Source organism: Bos indicus x Bos taurus, chromosome 7 (genome assembly GCF_003369695.1).
Source record: "Bos indicus x Bos taurus breed Angus x Brahman F1 hybrid chromosome 7, Bos_hybrid_MaternalHap_v2.0, whole genome shotgun sequence".
In the NCBI taxonomy this organism is placed as follows: domain Eukaryota; kingdom Metazoa; phylum Chordata; class Mammalia; order Artiodactyla; family Bovidae; genus Bos; species Bos indicus x Bos taurus.
In genome coordinates, this window is record NC_040082.1 from 29301240 (window position 1) to 29318649 (window position 17410).

The 17410-nt window shown below is 39.0% G+C and overlaps 1 protein-coding gene across 3 annotated transcripts in view; it reads left to right on the plus strand.

Annotated features, from left to right (window-relative positions):
* Nucleotides 1-1379: 1379 nt before the first annotated feature.
* ACOT12 (acyl-CoA thioesterase 12) overlaps nt 1380-17410 on the plus strand; it is a 41937-nt gene continuing 25906 nt past the window's right edge. Inside the window, exons 1-4 of one of the 3 annotated variants that reach the window (XM_027545695.1) lie at nt 1380-1637; nt 9309-9378; nt 13190-13250; nt 16440-16541. In XM_027545695.1, coding sequence (XP_027401496.1) covers nt 1505-1637; nt 9309-9378; nt 13190-13250; nt 16440-16541 — 366 coding nt within the window. In that variant the 5' untranslated portion in view covers nt 1380-1504. The other 2 variants (XM_027545697.1, XM_027545696.1) reach the window with 2 other exon arrangements.

Here is a 17410-nt window from a genome sequence, read left to right on the forward strand (position 1 = left end):
TTTGCTGAATACTAATCCAATCTGCCAAGATGCTATAAAGAACTCTAGAGGCACTTTCTAATGAGGAATGACAAAAATGATAAAACTAATAACACTGTTATCTGAAAAGCAACTTATAAGGGGACCATCCTGGAAGCATAAGTTTTACTTTGTTTAAAAAAGTCACTTTATAGAAGTCAAACTTCCTACTTACCCAACTGAATGCATTCAATTCTTAAGCTCATATGGGACAGAAACCTACCTACAGAGGATCCTGAAAAGCTATCATGTTCATGATTCCTTCATTCCTCTCTTATGTTAAAAGCGCTTTTAAAAAAGAAGCAAAATTACCAGAATCTCCATTCAGATGCTCCAAGCTGGGGCTTAGCAGGCCATCTGCAAAGGGATGAAAAAGCAGCACTGATTTGTTGGAGTCGATTAGACTTTGTGGTAAGTCAGGAGCCCTGAGTTCAAGTCAGGTACTCAACTACCTTAACTGCTCCTTTACATCAGCTGCCTGCCCAACACACCCTCCAGGCGCCCATTTCCTCACCCCTGAATGCCCTCCCAGATGCAGCCGGTCCTCCTAATACAGCATCTCTGGCTCTATAACATGTTGTAGGTTTTCTGGTGTCACTGTTTCCTCAATGGGGAGTGCTCTGTAGAATCACTGATTTCAGCTCTACAAAGCTTATGTGTGCTAAAGGTTGACAATGAGAAATCTTATTTAATATTCTAGATTCTGTCTCGCATCAAGAAGAAATTCTCTTGGGATTTGTTGAGCTCATTTGCAGCACAGCAACAGTTTATTCTCTACATTAAAATCAAAAGGTTGCCTTCCCTTATTGGGTGCCTCTGATATGCCAGCAAAAATCAGCCCCTCTTTCTGTGTTTGGCTGTGGGCCTATTTCATAACAAAATGATGAGTAATGGGCTTTTTTTTTTTTTTTTTTTTGAGCCATTATATTATCCTAAGAACCAGAAGGTGGGTTTTGAACTAGGGATGGGAGGAGTGATTGCCCACCCTTACCTGGCAGTGTACAGCAGAAAAAAAGAAAGAAAAGTCAAACAGTTTAAAAATCAACTTCTAAAGCGAAAGGTCTACCCTCCTCTGGAGAAAATGTAACTAATTAATTATTAACTCCCCATCACTTGTCAAGTTCTTCAGGCAGACAGTAACCTCACTCGTTTACCTGGCAAACACCCATGTCCCCTTAGCCCGTGAGTTTTGTACTACATCTCACTAATTCTCTGCACAGTCCTCTGGGATAAGTGCTATCTCCCCTTTACAGGTGAGAAACCCGAGCTGGTTCCAGCTTTGCCAACCTCGGTTGCCCCAGATTCAGTGAAGAATTCCCTTTCACTCTCCTCGCGACATTCCTGGCCTCTTAAATCTCACCTCCTGGTGCAGCAGGGCGCGGGATACGGGCTGGGGACAGCGGCTCAGTGCCCTTTGGAGCTGGGGCGGGTCCAGCCGGTGGCCAGGCGGCGCCCAGGCCCGGTCGCTTCGCACTCTTGACGAGCCATGGAGCTGGAGCGGCCGGCGCCCGCGGAGGTGCGCATGAGCCAGGCCATCCAGCCTGCGCACGCCAACTCTCGGGGCGAGCTGAGCGCAGGACAGCTGCTCAAGTGGATCGACACCACAGCCTGCCTGGCGGGTAGGAGTGCTGGAAGGCGGGTGTAAGACCGGGGAGACCCGGGGTGCCGGGGTCCGGAAGGGGGGGAGCCCTACTTGAGGGGCCCAGTGTGTGCTGGGTAGGCGAGTGTCCGGGATGGCGGAGAGTGCCCCATTAGCGGGCGGGGATGTGGAAATGCAGGATGGCTGGTGTCAGTAAGGCAGAAGTCAGGATGTCAAAAGATCTGAGGCAGTGGGGTGCGGGTCTGCGCCACCCCAGGACCCGGAATGGGTAAGGAGAGAGAAGGAAGGAGGGGAGGGTATTTACAGAGTTTTAAGCCTTGTGCAGCTGGGAAATAATGATTGAGATTGTTTCTCCAGTACTGGGAAAGTCCTGGACCACTGGTTCTTAAACCTCTTAGTCTTTTATCCCATTAAATAAGCGAGGCCCCAAGAGAACATTCATGTGGGTTCTTTTTTATATGCATATTTACCATATGTGAAATTTTTAAAAATAATTCTTTTGAAAATAACAAAAATCCATTACATATTTTTATTGTAAAATAACTATTTTCAACAAGAACATAAATATACTTAGAGAAGTGATATTGGCTTACATTTCTGCAGATCTCTTTAATGTCTAGTTTAGTACATCACCCATCTCCCATATCTGCTTCTGAAGTCAGTCTGTTGCCTTCCACGCCCTCGCGTAGTCTCCACGAAGGACCTTTGCACCTGCTGTTCTTTTTGCCTTTGCACTCTCCTCTTGGCCCTTCCTTGCGTTCCGTCTCCACTAAATATCATTTTTGCAGAGCAGTCTATCCTAACCACCTGCTGTACACTTGCACCCTTCATCGCTTTTGTCACAACACCCTTTCCAAATTCCTTCACACCACTTAACACAATCTGCGATTACTTTGTGTATTAGTACGTTCACCTTTGATTTCCTGACTGGCCAATTAGCATGTAAACTAAAGCTAGTTTTCTAATGTTTATTAAGCACTAAACAAAAACCTCCTGATTATATGGATGGGTAACTGAACGGATGTGTCCAGAGCCTGCAATCTTATTTAGGAAGCCAGGCTTTGCATACAACACTTAATAGACCCAGCAAATGTACATTTTAAGTAAACTATGTTAGGATAAAATATTAGAGCTGGAAGGAGCTTAAGATCACGTATCCCAGGATTCTTGTTTTACAGAGGACAAAAGTAAAGCTCAACTAATTACAAATCCCTGCTTTCCTGAATGAGTGTTCATACAATTTCTAATCCCCTGTGTGTTAACCACCCACAAAATTCAGTCATATCCGATGCCAGTCTGTTTGATTTCTGTTTATTGATAGGAATGTTTGGCTTCTGTCTTAACAGTTTTAATAAGGATTTGAGGTTGGTTATAATAACATAATAATGGCAACATGAATACAAATGTAATTCACATGGAGGAGAAACCAGTATAGAAATTATGGAGGTTGCTAATAATAACGATGCCTATTTCCATGGCAACTGAATTCATCATGTGAATATTGAAGTGACTTTTAAAGTTACCTCACTCAGTGCTTCTGTCCTATAATGAAAGAACAATTGCCCTCTTGCAATTTTCATAAAAATGTCTATGCTTTTACATCTTTGGAAACTCAGACCACAGCAGGAGTCAACTGATAACCGATTACTGTGGACCTTAATAGTTATATTATTAACAATACAATATTGAAGAAACCTTTATGATAAAGTTGGTTTGGAAACATGCTTAATACCTTTGTTAAACACTCTACAGTAGGAAAAGACACTACATAAGCAAAGGACATTATTTAGCCAGTGAAAGTCACTCAGTCATGACCGACTCTTTTTGACCCCATGGCCTATACAGTCCATGGAATTCTCCAGGCCAGAATATTGGAGTAGGTAGCCTTTCCCTTCCCCAGGGGCTCTTCCCAACCCAGGGATTGAACCCAGGTCTCCCGTATTGCAGGTGGATTCTTTACCAGCTGAGCCACAAGGGAAGCCCAAGAATACTGGAGTGGGTAGCCTATCCCTTCTCCAGTACATCCTTCTGACCCAGGAATTGAACCAGGGTCTCCTGTATTGCAGTTGGATTCTTTACCAACTGACCTATATCCAAGATGTAACTGAATCTTTGGCAGAGAAATGCTCCATGGTATTATATTTAATACAAAAGGAGTAAAAAATAAAAAATAAAAAAATAAACCTGTTTTTTCCTGGCATTTTTCCAACCAGAGTTCCCAGTGACCCACACTTCTGTATAGACACATTACTATGACAAGTAATGATCACAACTGTGGCCCCAAAGTACTCCCATGACACACGGGCACTGCTAGATTCCCAAATGCCTTCCCAATGCTTAAAGGAAGATGAAATACATTCACTATCATGTCGCCATTAGACCTCATTTCTGTCAGTGGCCCCATTATTCTTCTCGTATCTTAATCCTAGAGCCTTTAAGCCATCTATGAGTCATTCTCCACCCTCCATATTTTAAAATATCTCAGTCTCACATTTCCTTCTCTATTTCATTTGTGTATCTTTTCCAGGGTTCACTCTTTCAGGAATGGCACCCAAATACCCAGTGATGCATGCCAAAAATCTAGGCATCAACCATCCTTGATTCTGTACCTTGCTTCTCCCTCCATAGATCTAATCTATGAACCAAGTCTTATCAACGTTCCCTTGAAGCAATCTCTCACACCCAAGCATCTTGCTAGGCTCCACTGCCACCACCTAATGCAGGATAAACATCATCTTTCATGTGGACTTCAGCAGTGGTTTCCAAACTGGTCTTCTCCATTCATTCTGGTCTCCTCTCCGCACTGCATCTAAAGTACTTTTTGAAGGTGCTTATTTGATCATGTCACTTGTTCTGTTCATCTTGTCCCACTGTCTTCCTTACCAAAGGCTATAAAAGTTCCTCTTCTAACATGGTAAGTATCTCCCATTAGAAAAATATCTCGCACAGATAACCATAATCCCTGGAACAAACACTGAATAAAAGCCACATAAGGGAACTGAAAAGCAAACAAAAGTAGGTTTAAAACATTTGGAAATCAACTCTCAGAGGAACAGAATGGTGCTAAGAAGCTTTGTCTTTTTTTGTTTGTTTTGTTTTTAATAATTTTAAGATCTTCTGTCCTTAGAAAGAATCTAATATTCTCCCAGCTTAATTTGAGGGAAACTCATAGACTTGCTGATTTGAAGAGCCAGAGGATTTAGGGGAAATACAGCTACTGGAATATGAGGGGGAAAATTCAAGACAAGAGAGAACCAGAGAGGTAGAGCCCTAAAATATATTTATAATCTTTGCTCAGCTCTCTGGTGAACCTTGAGTCATGTATATACAGGCAGACTCCATACTTCCTTCCTGAGGCCAAAAGAATTAAAAGAGCTGATCCCACCTTTAGGGAGACAGAGTTTTATACTGTGAGTTTGATCAAATTATCCAATTTAAAAAAAAGCACAATACTCTTCAGAGGATCATATAAGAACCCACAATTTCTATAACATATCACTCATAATAACTAGGCTACAATCCAAAACTACTTGATATTCAAACAAACAGGAAAGCATGACCCATTCTTAGGAGAAGAGACAGTCAGTAGAGACCAATCCCTAGAAGACTTAATGCTGGAATTAAGCTTCAAGAATTTTTAAACCGGGTGTCATAACTCTGCTCAAGAATATAGTGAAAAATATGATCATAACAAAAGACACAGTAAATCTCAGCACAGAAATAGAAACTATAAAAACAATAACTCAATGGAAATTCCAGAACTGAAAATTATAGTATTTTAAGTTAAAAACTCACTAGATAGGATTAAACAAAGAATGGAGGTGACTGAGTAAAGTTATTAAACATAAAGATGGATCAATAGAAATTATCCAATCTGAAGAACAGAGGGGAAAAAATGAATTTAAAAAATAAAATGTCTGGGATTTATGAAAAAAATAAAATGCCTTTTATAATTAAAGTCCCATAGACAAGAGAAGGCATGGGAAAAAAACAAATATTTGAAGAAATAATAGATGAAATTTTCCCAAATATGGTAAAAGACATACATGCACAGATTCAGAAACATCATGGGACACCAAGCAAAATCAATACAAAGAAAGTCACATTTATGCACATCATCAATTCTATGGTGAACAGAAAATCTTGAAAGCAGAGAAAAACACTTTATGATATATAGGAAAACAACTATTAGAATTAGCCACTGACCTCATTAGAATTAGGGCTTTCCTTGAGGCTCAGGTGGTAAAGAATCTGCCTGCAATGCGTGAGACCCAGGTTCAGTCCCTGGGTTGGGAAGATCCTCTGGAGGATATGGCTACCCACTCCAGTATTCTTGCCTGGAGAATTCCATGGACAGAGGAGTCTGACGGGCTACAGTCCATGGGGGTCACAAAGTCAGACACGACTGAGCACCTAACGCTTTCACTTTTATTAAGAGTTAGCTACTAGCCTCATCTGGAGGCCCGAAGATACTGAAATATCTTAAACAATATCTTTAATACTAAATATTACAAAAATTGTCAACCAAGAGCTTCAAGGCCCTGTTGGTTTATCCTCAGCCTTCTCTTACCTACTCATATTGTTGCTTTTTTCATTTTTTCCACAAAAACCTTCATCAGGACCTTTGTAACCACAGTTCCTTCTGCCCAGCAAGCCCTCCCTTCTCTGCTCCCTTCTCCACAACACACATCTGTTTCTACTCCTTCTCATCTTTCAGATCTCACTTCAAGCATCCTCTCCACATGGACACCTTCCTTGACATCCCACCCAGGTGTGGTTCCTCCAGTTACAGACCCTCAAAATATCCATGTTTTCTTCAGATCACCTAACTCATTTTGTTATTATGTACTCATTTAATTAATGTCTGGTTCTCCACTAGACTCCATGAGAATAAGGACAGTGGCTGTTTTACATTTCCAGGACCTTACATAGAGGTTGGCACAGCACAGGTTGTTGTTGTTCAGTCGCTAACTCATATCTGACTCTTTGCGACCCAATGGACTGCAGCACACCAGGACTCCCTGTCCTTCACCATCTCCCTGAGTTTGCTCAAACTCATCTCCATTGGGTCAATGATGCCATCCAATCATCTCATCCTCTGTTGTCCTCCTCTTGCCCTCAATCCTTCCCAGCATCAGGGTCTTTTGCAAACAGTCGGCTGTTCTCATCAGGTGGCCGAAGTACTGGAGCTTCAGCATCCGTCCTTCTAATGAATATTCAGGGTTGATTTCCTTTAGGATTGACTGGTTTGATCTCCTTGCTGTCCAAGGGACTCTCAAGCACCTTCTCCTGCACCACAATTCAAAAGTATCAATTCTTTGGCATTCAGCTTTCCTTATGGTCCAACTCACATCCATACGTGACTGCTGGAAAAACCATAGCTTTGACTAGATGGACCTTTGTTGGCAGTGATGTCTCTGCTTTTTAACATGATGTCTAGGTTTGTCATACCTGTAGTCACCATCTGCAGTGATTTTGGAGCCCAAGAATTTAATCAATATTAGTTAAAAGAAGGAATGAAGAAGTCACCATCGTTTTGATCAATCATCATTCCTGGATTACATCCACTTAGCTACTACTATTCCTCAGCTTCTCAGTTTTCCCAGGAAATCAGAAATAGCTTTAGGGGTCCTCCACTTTTACTGGCATACTGCATGAAGGACAATTAAAACCAAGAACCAGAAGAGATTGGTCCTGTCTAATTCATCTCTGTCACACTTACAAAGAAAAATGATCACACGTAAAATTTGTGGCCCTATGCTGGTTCCCCATATTTTAATTTTTCATTTTTAATTTAATGGCCCTTGAAAGTCTATAATATAGACCATGGCAATTGAGTCCCTAAAGCCCATATTCAGCCAAGAACTTCTCTAGGGAACATTTTTTGGTTGGCCTTTTTTCTCAGAGTTCCTATTGCTTCTACAGTCAAAATGACTATTTAGAACAATGTATTTGATCTTTCTAAGCCAAAATTGCCTCATTTGTAAAATGGAACTATTAACAGTATCAACCTCATATAATTAACATGCATACTTAGCTCAGTGCCAGACCAATAATAAATGATAATTATTATGATTATGTTTCTTTGTGATCCCTAATGCAATCTGGTATAGTGCTACATACACATAGAAGATGCCCAATATGTACAATAAAAAGTCTTTTTTTTGTACTTCAGTCATCATTTAAATCACTCAAAATTTGGTAACTCATGTTGGTTACCAAATTGGTTGGCTACAGGGTTACACTTTATCAACAAGAGTAGTTTAATAAACATATCATTCCCTCATGTCAGGAAACTTTACAGCATATATTTGCAAGAGTCCCAATCATTCTCCAGAAAAAGGGCATTGACTATGACTTTTAATGAGTAGACTCATTAAAAGATAGGACTGATTCAGCTCAAAGTGTCTGAAAATCAATGGGAATTTAACAAATATTTGATACACTGAATTAAACTGAGCCCACCTTGAGCATTTCTAGAGTCTAATATATTTATGTGTCTTTTCTCTAATTGAACTTCAGACCTGGGAAGCCCATTCTCCCCTCTCCATCACTCACATACACAGTTCTGCTATGGTTAATTTTCTAGTAACTCAGTTTAGGTCATGTGCATATTTGGAAGAATAGCTATTTCCAGTGAGTAAAAGAGAATGTCCCATTTTCTACAGAATTAGATCATAGGGAAGAATGTTTCACATACTTGCTCTCTGGAGTACCTTATCATATCTCTTTACCTGGGACTGTCAATATATATTACAATTAAAGTAATCCTCTATACACAGAGAATGCAGATTCAGTATAATTCACTATCTCTTTCTTTTTCATAATATGGCACTAGGAGTGAAGTCTGCAAAATTAAAATGGAGTTAAAATTTCTTTAAAAAGCTAATGCAGTCAGCCTGCTTAGGTTTTAATTGTTCCTCAGAATGAAATTCTGGAAAAAACACATGTCAACATTTTTCCCAAAGAGGATAAATTCCGATACTTTTACATAAAGTAAAACCAACAATAAAAAAAAAAAAAAAAAACGAATTAAATAATGCAGACAGGGACCATGGAAATAATTGGAGCTCCTTCCTAACCTCTCACCCTACTCAATGCTTTCCCCCTCCAGCACAATTAATGCAAGTGAATTTCATATGGATTTAGTAGTAATAAGTACATAATGATTAAATACTTACTACATGCCCATCTCTATTTCTCTGATGCTAAGTTTCTCTCTGATTTGGGATATGGCCTTGAAGTCTTCTGTACTGTTCAATGCTTACACTGGTTAAGTGGTTTAAATACATTCAGCTACTGGTTATGTGGGACAATGGATAAAGCTCTGATGCATTGTTTTTTTAAAGAGGGGTAGTACTTGACAAAATGGAAGTTGACACCAACTTATTGAAGTTACTATTCAAGTAGCTAGATATGCTGGGTATTGGTATTGAATTTCAAATCAAAGACAGTGTAAATTAAAACTTTGCAGGAAGTACAGTAACTTCCACGCAGTAGAAAAATAACTTTTCAAGCAAAGGAACTGTTATCAATCCAGTTCATTCAGAAGTGTGGGTACAGCGTTCCTGTACTGAATAGAGGGATGAGTTACTAGAATAAACCCACTTGTTTTGTTCCTCTTCCTGCATGCTGAAGTATTTAAACATAACTAATCCAGCCCTTTTTTTTTTTAACCTATTTTTTGAAGCTGAAAAGCATGCTGGCGTTTCCTGTGTCACAGCCTCAGTGGATGACATACAATTTGAAGCGACAGCTAGGTAAGTGGCATTGCTTTATCATGCCTTTCTCCTGGGTTTATTAGTTCATTTACAACATGTATTTGTGGCACCTAAGCTAACTCATTTGCAGTCATGGATCCAATTTGTTAATAAGTAATATTTGAGCCAATGTAAATCAGTAGATAATAATAATTTCAGGACCTACTTTTAGTAAATACTCAGTGTAAAATTTATAGCCCTGATTTGTTAAGAAATAGGTCTCAGCATTAAATGCCTTTTGATATAAGGCATTACAGGATTTATAAAAGCTGATTCTTAAATGGTTCCTTCCTTTACTAAGAATAATTAATGATAATAAGTATCTCTATAGTGGTGAATTTCATCATTAGGTTGTTGGGTAAATATTAATTATTCTCAGTAGGGATGTTAAATTATGAAAAACATTTTATATGTGGGAATGTGTATATTTTACCATTTCTTATTGTAGAAAACTTCAAGATATACAAATCTTTCAACCATATACAAAAGAAGAGAGAATAGTACCATGGATCCCCAACGACCCAACACCTAACAACAACAATAATCAATTCATGGATGATATTGTTTCATCAATACCCCTCCATAATCCCCCACGCACCTGGACTATTTTTAAGCAAATCCCATAATCATCTCTGAATATTTCATATATATTTCTAAAAATCATGGGCTCTTTTAGAAAACATAATAACATAGACACAATAGCATTAACAAAAACTATCATTCCCAATAGTCTTAAAAAAATGTTTGTCTGTTTTTTAATTTAAACAATTGGTCTATTGAATCAGGAACCAATATGGCTGACATGACCTTTAACATAAAATTTGCGTTTTCTTCTTTTCTCTTGCAATTTATTTTTTAAAGAAATCTGGTCTTTTGTCCTATACAGGTACTACATTTGTATCTGCTCACTGTATCCCTGTTTAACATGTTCACTGATACGGGGTTGGTCATTATTTCTATACCTTTCTGGTGGCAGAATTAGGAATTTTATTTTTTTAAGAGGTCATATAAATAATTCTAATGAACTAGGGTCATATAGTTTTATTTAATTTATTTGATTTTATGTTTATATCTCTTTTTCTTTCTGAATATCTTGATCCTGAAAGACATAAACATAACTTACCAAAAAAAAAAGGAAGAGAGGACATTGTCTGCTAGTTGCCACCAGTTTTCAAACCCTAGAGAGTCTGTCCACTGAGATGCCCAGTTCATCTCTCCAATCTTCAGCTTACAGTTATCTATCTGGCACTTATCCATTTATATAAAAACAAAATTAAGTTAAATAAAACCACACGCATAAAAAATTACACCTTCAAAGCTAATCCAAAAGAAATTTTTGGTAGGCATTCGAACTGTAGATATGGAGAGATCTTCAGAACTCAGTGCAGTCATCTTTGTACTGATAAGAACCCGAGGCCTAAGCCCCATAGCCAGCCAAAGGTCAGAGGGCAGCCAAAGGTCAGAGGGCACTTACAGCCTGGATCTTCTTACGGTCTATCCAGTGCTTTCCCAACCCACTTCTTCTATCTTTGTGATCAGCAACCTTTATTGAACATCCCCTGACACTTGTTGTCATAGTCTGCTGCAGTGTCTGAAAGAGCCTTTGACAGATACAGATACAGATGAAGATCTGTAAATACAGATGAAGGTCTGCTGACTCAGTGCAGACACTATGTGATTTTTTTCCCTCAAGTAGAAAAAGCTGACATGTGTCTTTATCTCAACAAAATTACAGATTACTGAAAATGCAAACTTATTTGAGAACACATTGAAGCCCCATTATTAAGCTTAGGAAAGCCAACAGTGTTTTACAATAAAATATCTATTATGTACTTTCCAATCCCAAATTCTATAACTTAGACTTAACAAGTAATCTCAGCATTGAATTGGAGTTTGCTGTCTGTACTGCGTTGTGTTTGTGTTATCAGAAAGGACTTGTGGCCACGAAAACGCACGGGACCCACACCATTAAAAATTAAGAAAATTGAAAGCTACCTATAGAAAGCCATATAATTCGGTCAAAAGCCATATTAGATATTTTTAACTCACAAATATATATTGCATATACCAAAAGTACTGGTCTAGACTTAAGAGAATACGTGAATGATTATGACACAATTCTGGAGTGTGGCAGTCGTTCAGTCTGGTAAGAAAGTCAGACAAATATATAGTCATCAGAATAGAGGATGCATGCCTATGGTGAGATATAAGTTCTGGGAGGCACATGTTGACTAGAGAATCAATGAGTGTTTCATGATGGAGGCAGTATTTAATATGGGCCTTAAATGAGGTATAGATTTTCACTAGTGAATAGGAAAAGGACTTCACAAGATGAGGTACATGTAAGAGCCTAAGCACTGAATTGGGAAGAAGTGGGTGTGCTTAGGAAAGGCCTGGTGTGCTAAGATGATGCCCTAGCAGTAGTGTGGGGTGGGTAACAGAAAGCCTTGAATGCCATGCCACGAAACTGATTTTACTTAGTTGGGACTTTAGCCGTTCCATTCATTTGACAATTCAGTGTCAGAAGTTTAGTTTGGCGGAGAACCAAGTCCTAAGAATTTCTCTTGCCTTTAAAGGCTGGGCAGAGATCACAAGAGTGACTGAGAGTGAATGAGGGATGAAACCCCCAAACTTTTAAACCTGGCAAAACCCTAATCTTTGAAAACCCATCTCAGATGTTACCTCTTCTATGACTTCTTCCCTGACTTTCTGAATTAGTCACTTCTGGGTGCTTTTGTAATACCTGATTTTTTTCTTCTTTTTGAAAAATGTCATAGCATTACACTTCATCTATATCCTCGTGTCCCAAGTAAAGACCAGTCTCCTTGATGTCAGCAACCTTGTCTTATTAATCACTGTATCCTGAGGTCTTAGCTTAGTGCCAGGACTAGTTGGAACTCAGTTAAATGTTATGAGCTGGAAAAAGAAAAAGATTATTATAGGAAGCTTGAATATGGAGGGGAAGAGAAAAGAATCTTGAGATAGAATAAACTTGAGAGTTAAGATTTTTAGAAAGGAAAAGGCTTGAACATTTTCATAGACTGATAAGGAGTCGAGGAAGGGGCAGAGACTGAGGTTACAAGAGTAAAGAGCTCTCTAAAGCAGGCCATGGGTGGAGGAGGAAAGGTTAAGAGAGGGGTGGGATCAAAGGCACAGGTAAAGAAAGGGGTCTGGAAGAGACCTAGTTTTCTTCCTCTGAAAGAAAAGATTGAGAAGAACACTGAGAATGCAGTTCACCTCTGAAGTAAGGGAGAAAAGCTGAGGAGGCTTGATAGACTCTTAGGTGAGCGAGCGGCCTAAACACAAAAGCTTTGAAACAACTTGTGGTTACATGATCAGAGTTCCAGAAATAATGTGGAGTGAATGAATCATCTGGCAACACTGAGTGCTCCTATAAACCTAGTGAAGCTATTCCATTTGTTTGCCTGCTTGCTTGCTTGTATGTCTATCCATTTATTTGTTAACCAACATTTTAAAATATCAATTGCATAGGTTTGCACGTGTTTGTTGTAACTTCTGTTTAGGAAACAACTGTGGTACAAGGTGTAGATTTGGAAATCATTTTGCACATCATCTTAGCAAAGGCCCTTTTCTGTTAAGAGGCTAGTCAGCTGACACATGTATAGTTTATAAAGATCTGTGTTTGTTTTTGCTGCTGTCTCGTTATGTTATCATTAGTTTGCATTTTTCATGCATGAGCATTATCAACATGGTAAGATGGAACTGTTCGATGGCACACATATTTAAGTAAATCTTCAAGTCTGAAATGAGATGTGCTAGAATTACTGAGGGTTTTTTTTTTTTCCACTAGAGTTGGACAAGTTATAACCATCAAAGCAAAAGTTAGTAGAGCGTTCAGCACAAGCATGGAGGTAAGAGGCTCCCTTTTCTTCCTACTGCCTGTTGGGGCTCATCTCTTTATTGTTTACAGAGGGCAGAGGAGGAAGCCTGGAATAACTTAAGCGTTTATGAGATTCTGAATTTCAGAAGGCCCTTGAATCTGTAGTCAGGCTCACAGGTAAATAAGGAGACTATGTTTCCCTGCTACTAAAATTAAATGTGATGCAATGAATGGTTTTTACAGAGAAGGATACACAGAAAGTAAACATACAAGGGAGAAAGGCGCCCTTGGTTCTTTGCCAGGTATGGGTTTTATTTATTAATTATTCTGACTCTATTAATATTCTAACTCTACTTTTTCTCCATCTCCTTATGCCTAACGAAAACCAGCCCCACAATTAACTAGTTTTTGAAAGGCAGAGTAATTGGAGCAAGAAGGGAAGCTTAGACTTTTCTTCTTCATCTACTTAGTTTTCTTCTCTTCACTATAGTTATGAATACAAAATTCTCAGAAATGCAAAAGTCTCAATACAGGTTAAAATAGCAGGAAAGGATTTCCTGGATCCCACATTGCAACCTGTAGGTTGGTTAGTAGCAGTCCCTTTGCTCTCTGGGCACAAATGACATGTATTTGTATCTTAGTTTCACAGATTAGGTGCCTCAAGTAACAGAAACTGATTGCCTCCCTGTTCTGCAGGCTAGCAGCCTGAATCAGGGTGTTAGTAGGGGAGGTTCCTTTCAAGGGCTATGGGAGAGAATCTGCCCCCATCCTCTCTCCTGACCCCTGGTGGTTTGCCAGTGACTTGCTTCACCCCAATCTCAGCCTCTGTCTGAACATGCTGTTCTCCCTGTGTTGATGTGTCCACATTTTCCTTTTCAGAAGGACATCAGTCATATGGGATCAGAAGTCCATCCTACTCCAGAAGGACCTTGTCTTAAATAATTACACCCCATTTTCAAATAAGGTTACATTCTGAGGTACCAGATTTGGTGGGGGACACAAATTAACCCATAACAGAACTGTTTTGGTAATAACCATACCTATGGTGATGGCTTTACCCTGATTTAGTCCTCACTTTCCCCTAGTATCTATATAAACAGGGTACTAAAAACTTGAAGAAATCAGAAAGGTTATACAAACTTGTGGATAAAATGAGCCATGTTGGACAGTATAACAGTGCTTCTGGATTCTGATTCTCAACTATAGGGCTCTTGATCTCTGCACACAGTAGCCTCTGGGCCTGGCCTTTCTCCTGATAGTACTCTCCCTCTATTCAGCCCATGCATAGATGAAAGTTCCCTTTCTTTTCTCCTGTTCTTTTCCCTGAGACCAGCCAGAATTTCCAAAGGAAGTTTGACTAAAATCTAAGAAAAGAACAGAAAAGAGAAAAAACAAAACACCCAGTGAATGGAAAATATAGATTTCCGATCTGAAGAAAAATAAATACTAGCCCCATTTAGGGCTAATCTAGTCCCTCTACAAAGTTGTGGTCCTCTGTGGTCTCTATGAATGTGTTATGTATTCAGTGAGGTCTGGCTGGAGGGAACACCAGATTCCCAGGCTGTGAACTCTTGGAATTTTTACAAGAGCTCAATTTACAATCGTTTCTCAGAAACTGTTCTTTTCTGGCTTTGTGAAATTTCACCCTACACAGGCTCAGACTGGTATCAACCCAAACACTCAACAGGGACAATATGCACATACCTGGGATTCTTCCCTTTTGTAGCTCCTTCCTTTCTGGGACAGTCTCAGCTGCCTTGATCTTGATTTCTGGGTCCTCATTTCAGTGTTTCCCATTTCCCCTCCTTGGTCATCGTCTGGGAACTGCCTGCAGAATGAGAGCCCAGCAAGTGCTCCCCTCATTTATCCTCCCTTTCCGTGGAGATCCAGCTCTGCATTGCCTGATGTCCTAGGTGTGAAAACAGTTGCTTCCTATACTTGGTCCGATTTTCCAGTTGTTTTCATGACATAGTTCCAAACTGACCTACTGTGTCATGACAAAAAGTGAAATTCTCCCTGGCATATGTTTTTGAGACATTTGGTCATCAACTATTCTAATAGAAGACAAGGTTCAGATCTTGCTTTAACTCTCCAAAACTGTTGCTTTGTTTTTACTGTTAGTTGTCTATTTTTCATTTGCCTATTTCTCTGAAAGTAGAAAGTTATGTGGGTGAGAGTTGTTGGGAATTAGAATGGATGGTTTAAATCTGGTTGATCACCATCTAGTTAACTTACATTTACCATGCAAATACTAACTTGGTTTCATAAGTTAAGTGACTCACTGACTGATGTTTATTTCTGTGCATGATGTACTTGGTGAAGATGAAGAAATAGATACTATCATTGATAGCACAGTGCTGAACTAAGATGGGCGAGGTTGACCACTGTTTCAAGAAGATAGTATTATTTCTCTGGGCTGTGTTCCCAAGTTTACCTATACTTCTGCAGAGTGTGATCGTGATAAGGACCTAAGCTTCAGAGTTCTTCATATGGGAAATCCAGTCCACTGTGTTATCACCATAGCGTGTCTTAGCCAATTCTTGCTAATCCTGAAAAAGAAAACTCCTGAAAGAAGAAACAAAGCTGCAAATAACATGACTATAAATAACATTCTATCCATGTCAACTTGGTTATAAAACTGAGACTGAAGATTAAAAATAGTTATGGTACACCTCTCTGAGGGGCTATATGGCATTTGTTAATATCTTATTTTCAAAAGCACATTTAGTAATAATAGGATTTGAAAATGTTTAATAAATGCCCCAAAGTTGTAAGATATAAAACTGTAAATACAGTATGGTAGTCTTTTGTGTGTGTGTATACAGATACATATACATACAGAGCTATATACATAGACACACAGTTCATATATATGTATAACACCGGGAGAAAATTTATATAAAGGTTAGTAATTATTAATTTGGGTGACAGGATTAGTGATAATATTTACTCTTGATAGTCAGATTCCATTTTTATCATTTATTTTTACACTTAACAAAATATTCCATGGTAAATATACTATTTTCTATAATCAGAGAAGATATCTTTTTCAGTTTAATAGAAAATCATGGAGAGGACAATACTGACTAAAAGTAAATTAAAATACTGTTTTTTTTCAAAAAAACAAAACAATGGTGAAGCGCATAAATGAATGTTGAATGCCGCAGTGTCATCTGTTGTCTGGATGACTGAAAATGTTTTATTTTTCTTTCCACTGCAGATCAGCATCAAGGTTACAGTAGAGGACATGCTCACTGGCACTGAGAAACTTGTTAGTGTGGCTTTCTCTACCTTTGTAGCCAAACCAGTTGGAAAAGAAAAGGTAAATTTCTGTCTGAAAAGTATCTAGCATATGATTCAGGGACTCATTAACAGAATTACCAGCATCAGAATTGTTACAGGTAAGGGACATTTCTCTCTTACCAGGAATACACTTTCCCAAGACTTGTTATTCACCAATACTTACTGTAACTGTCACCAATACCACAGTATTAACTACCTTAGAAAAAATGAGAGATGTAGCCAGTTTGTGAAAGAGGGAAAAAACATTGTGTTTTAAGTGGTCTGAAGGTCATATCAGTTTCCCAAAAATATTGCTTACTGGTTTGGTTCTTTTGTGGTTATATAACTCAAAATCGAGTTAAAATATTTTTTAAAGCAAGAGCATTTTAGCTACCAATTGTGCATTATGGTCCAATCACTTTTTCAAACCTAAAGGAATAATGTCAAAGTTGCTGAGTTACTGAAGTTTGAAAACAAGCTGCAGGCCATATGGTGTACAAACACCCTTAATAGAGATATGTTGGCCTGATGTGGGGATTCCAGTGGGCTTGCCTGGCGCTGGCCCAGAGCAGCTTGTCCTTTGTCTACTGCAGACTTACTATAATTTCTTGGATTTTCTTTTTAGAGCCAGGATACCTATGGGAGGACCCACACTTAGTATAAGCATTTTAAAATGTAATAATTCAATTTAGAACTCAAATCTTTCACTTGAAGGATCGCTTTAGAAGTGGGCACAGTGGCTTCTCCTAGCTCCACAAGTACTATTCACTCTGCAAAAGTCTTCCTCCCATGGAAGAACCAGCTGGGACAAAGCAAAGCTCTCCCTGTACCCAAAAGAAGCAGTCACCAGCAACTCCTCACTTGGACCAGGAGGCACACAGATGGGCCAGGGCCTAGTTAGGCCATGGT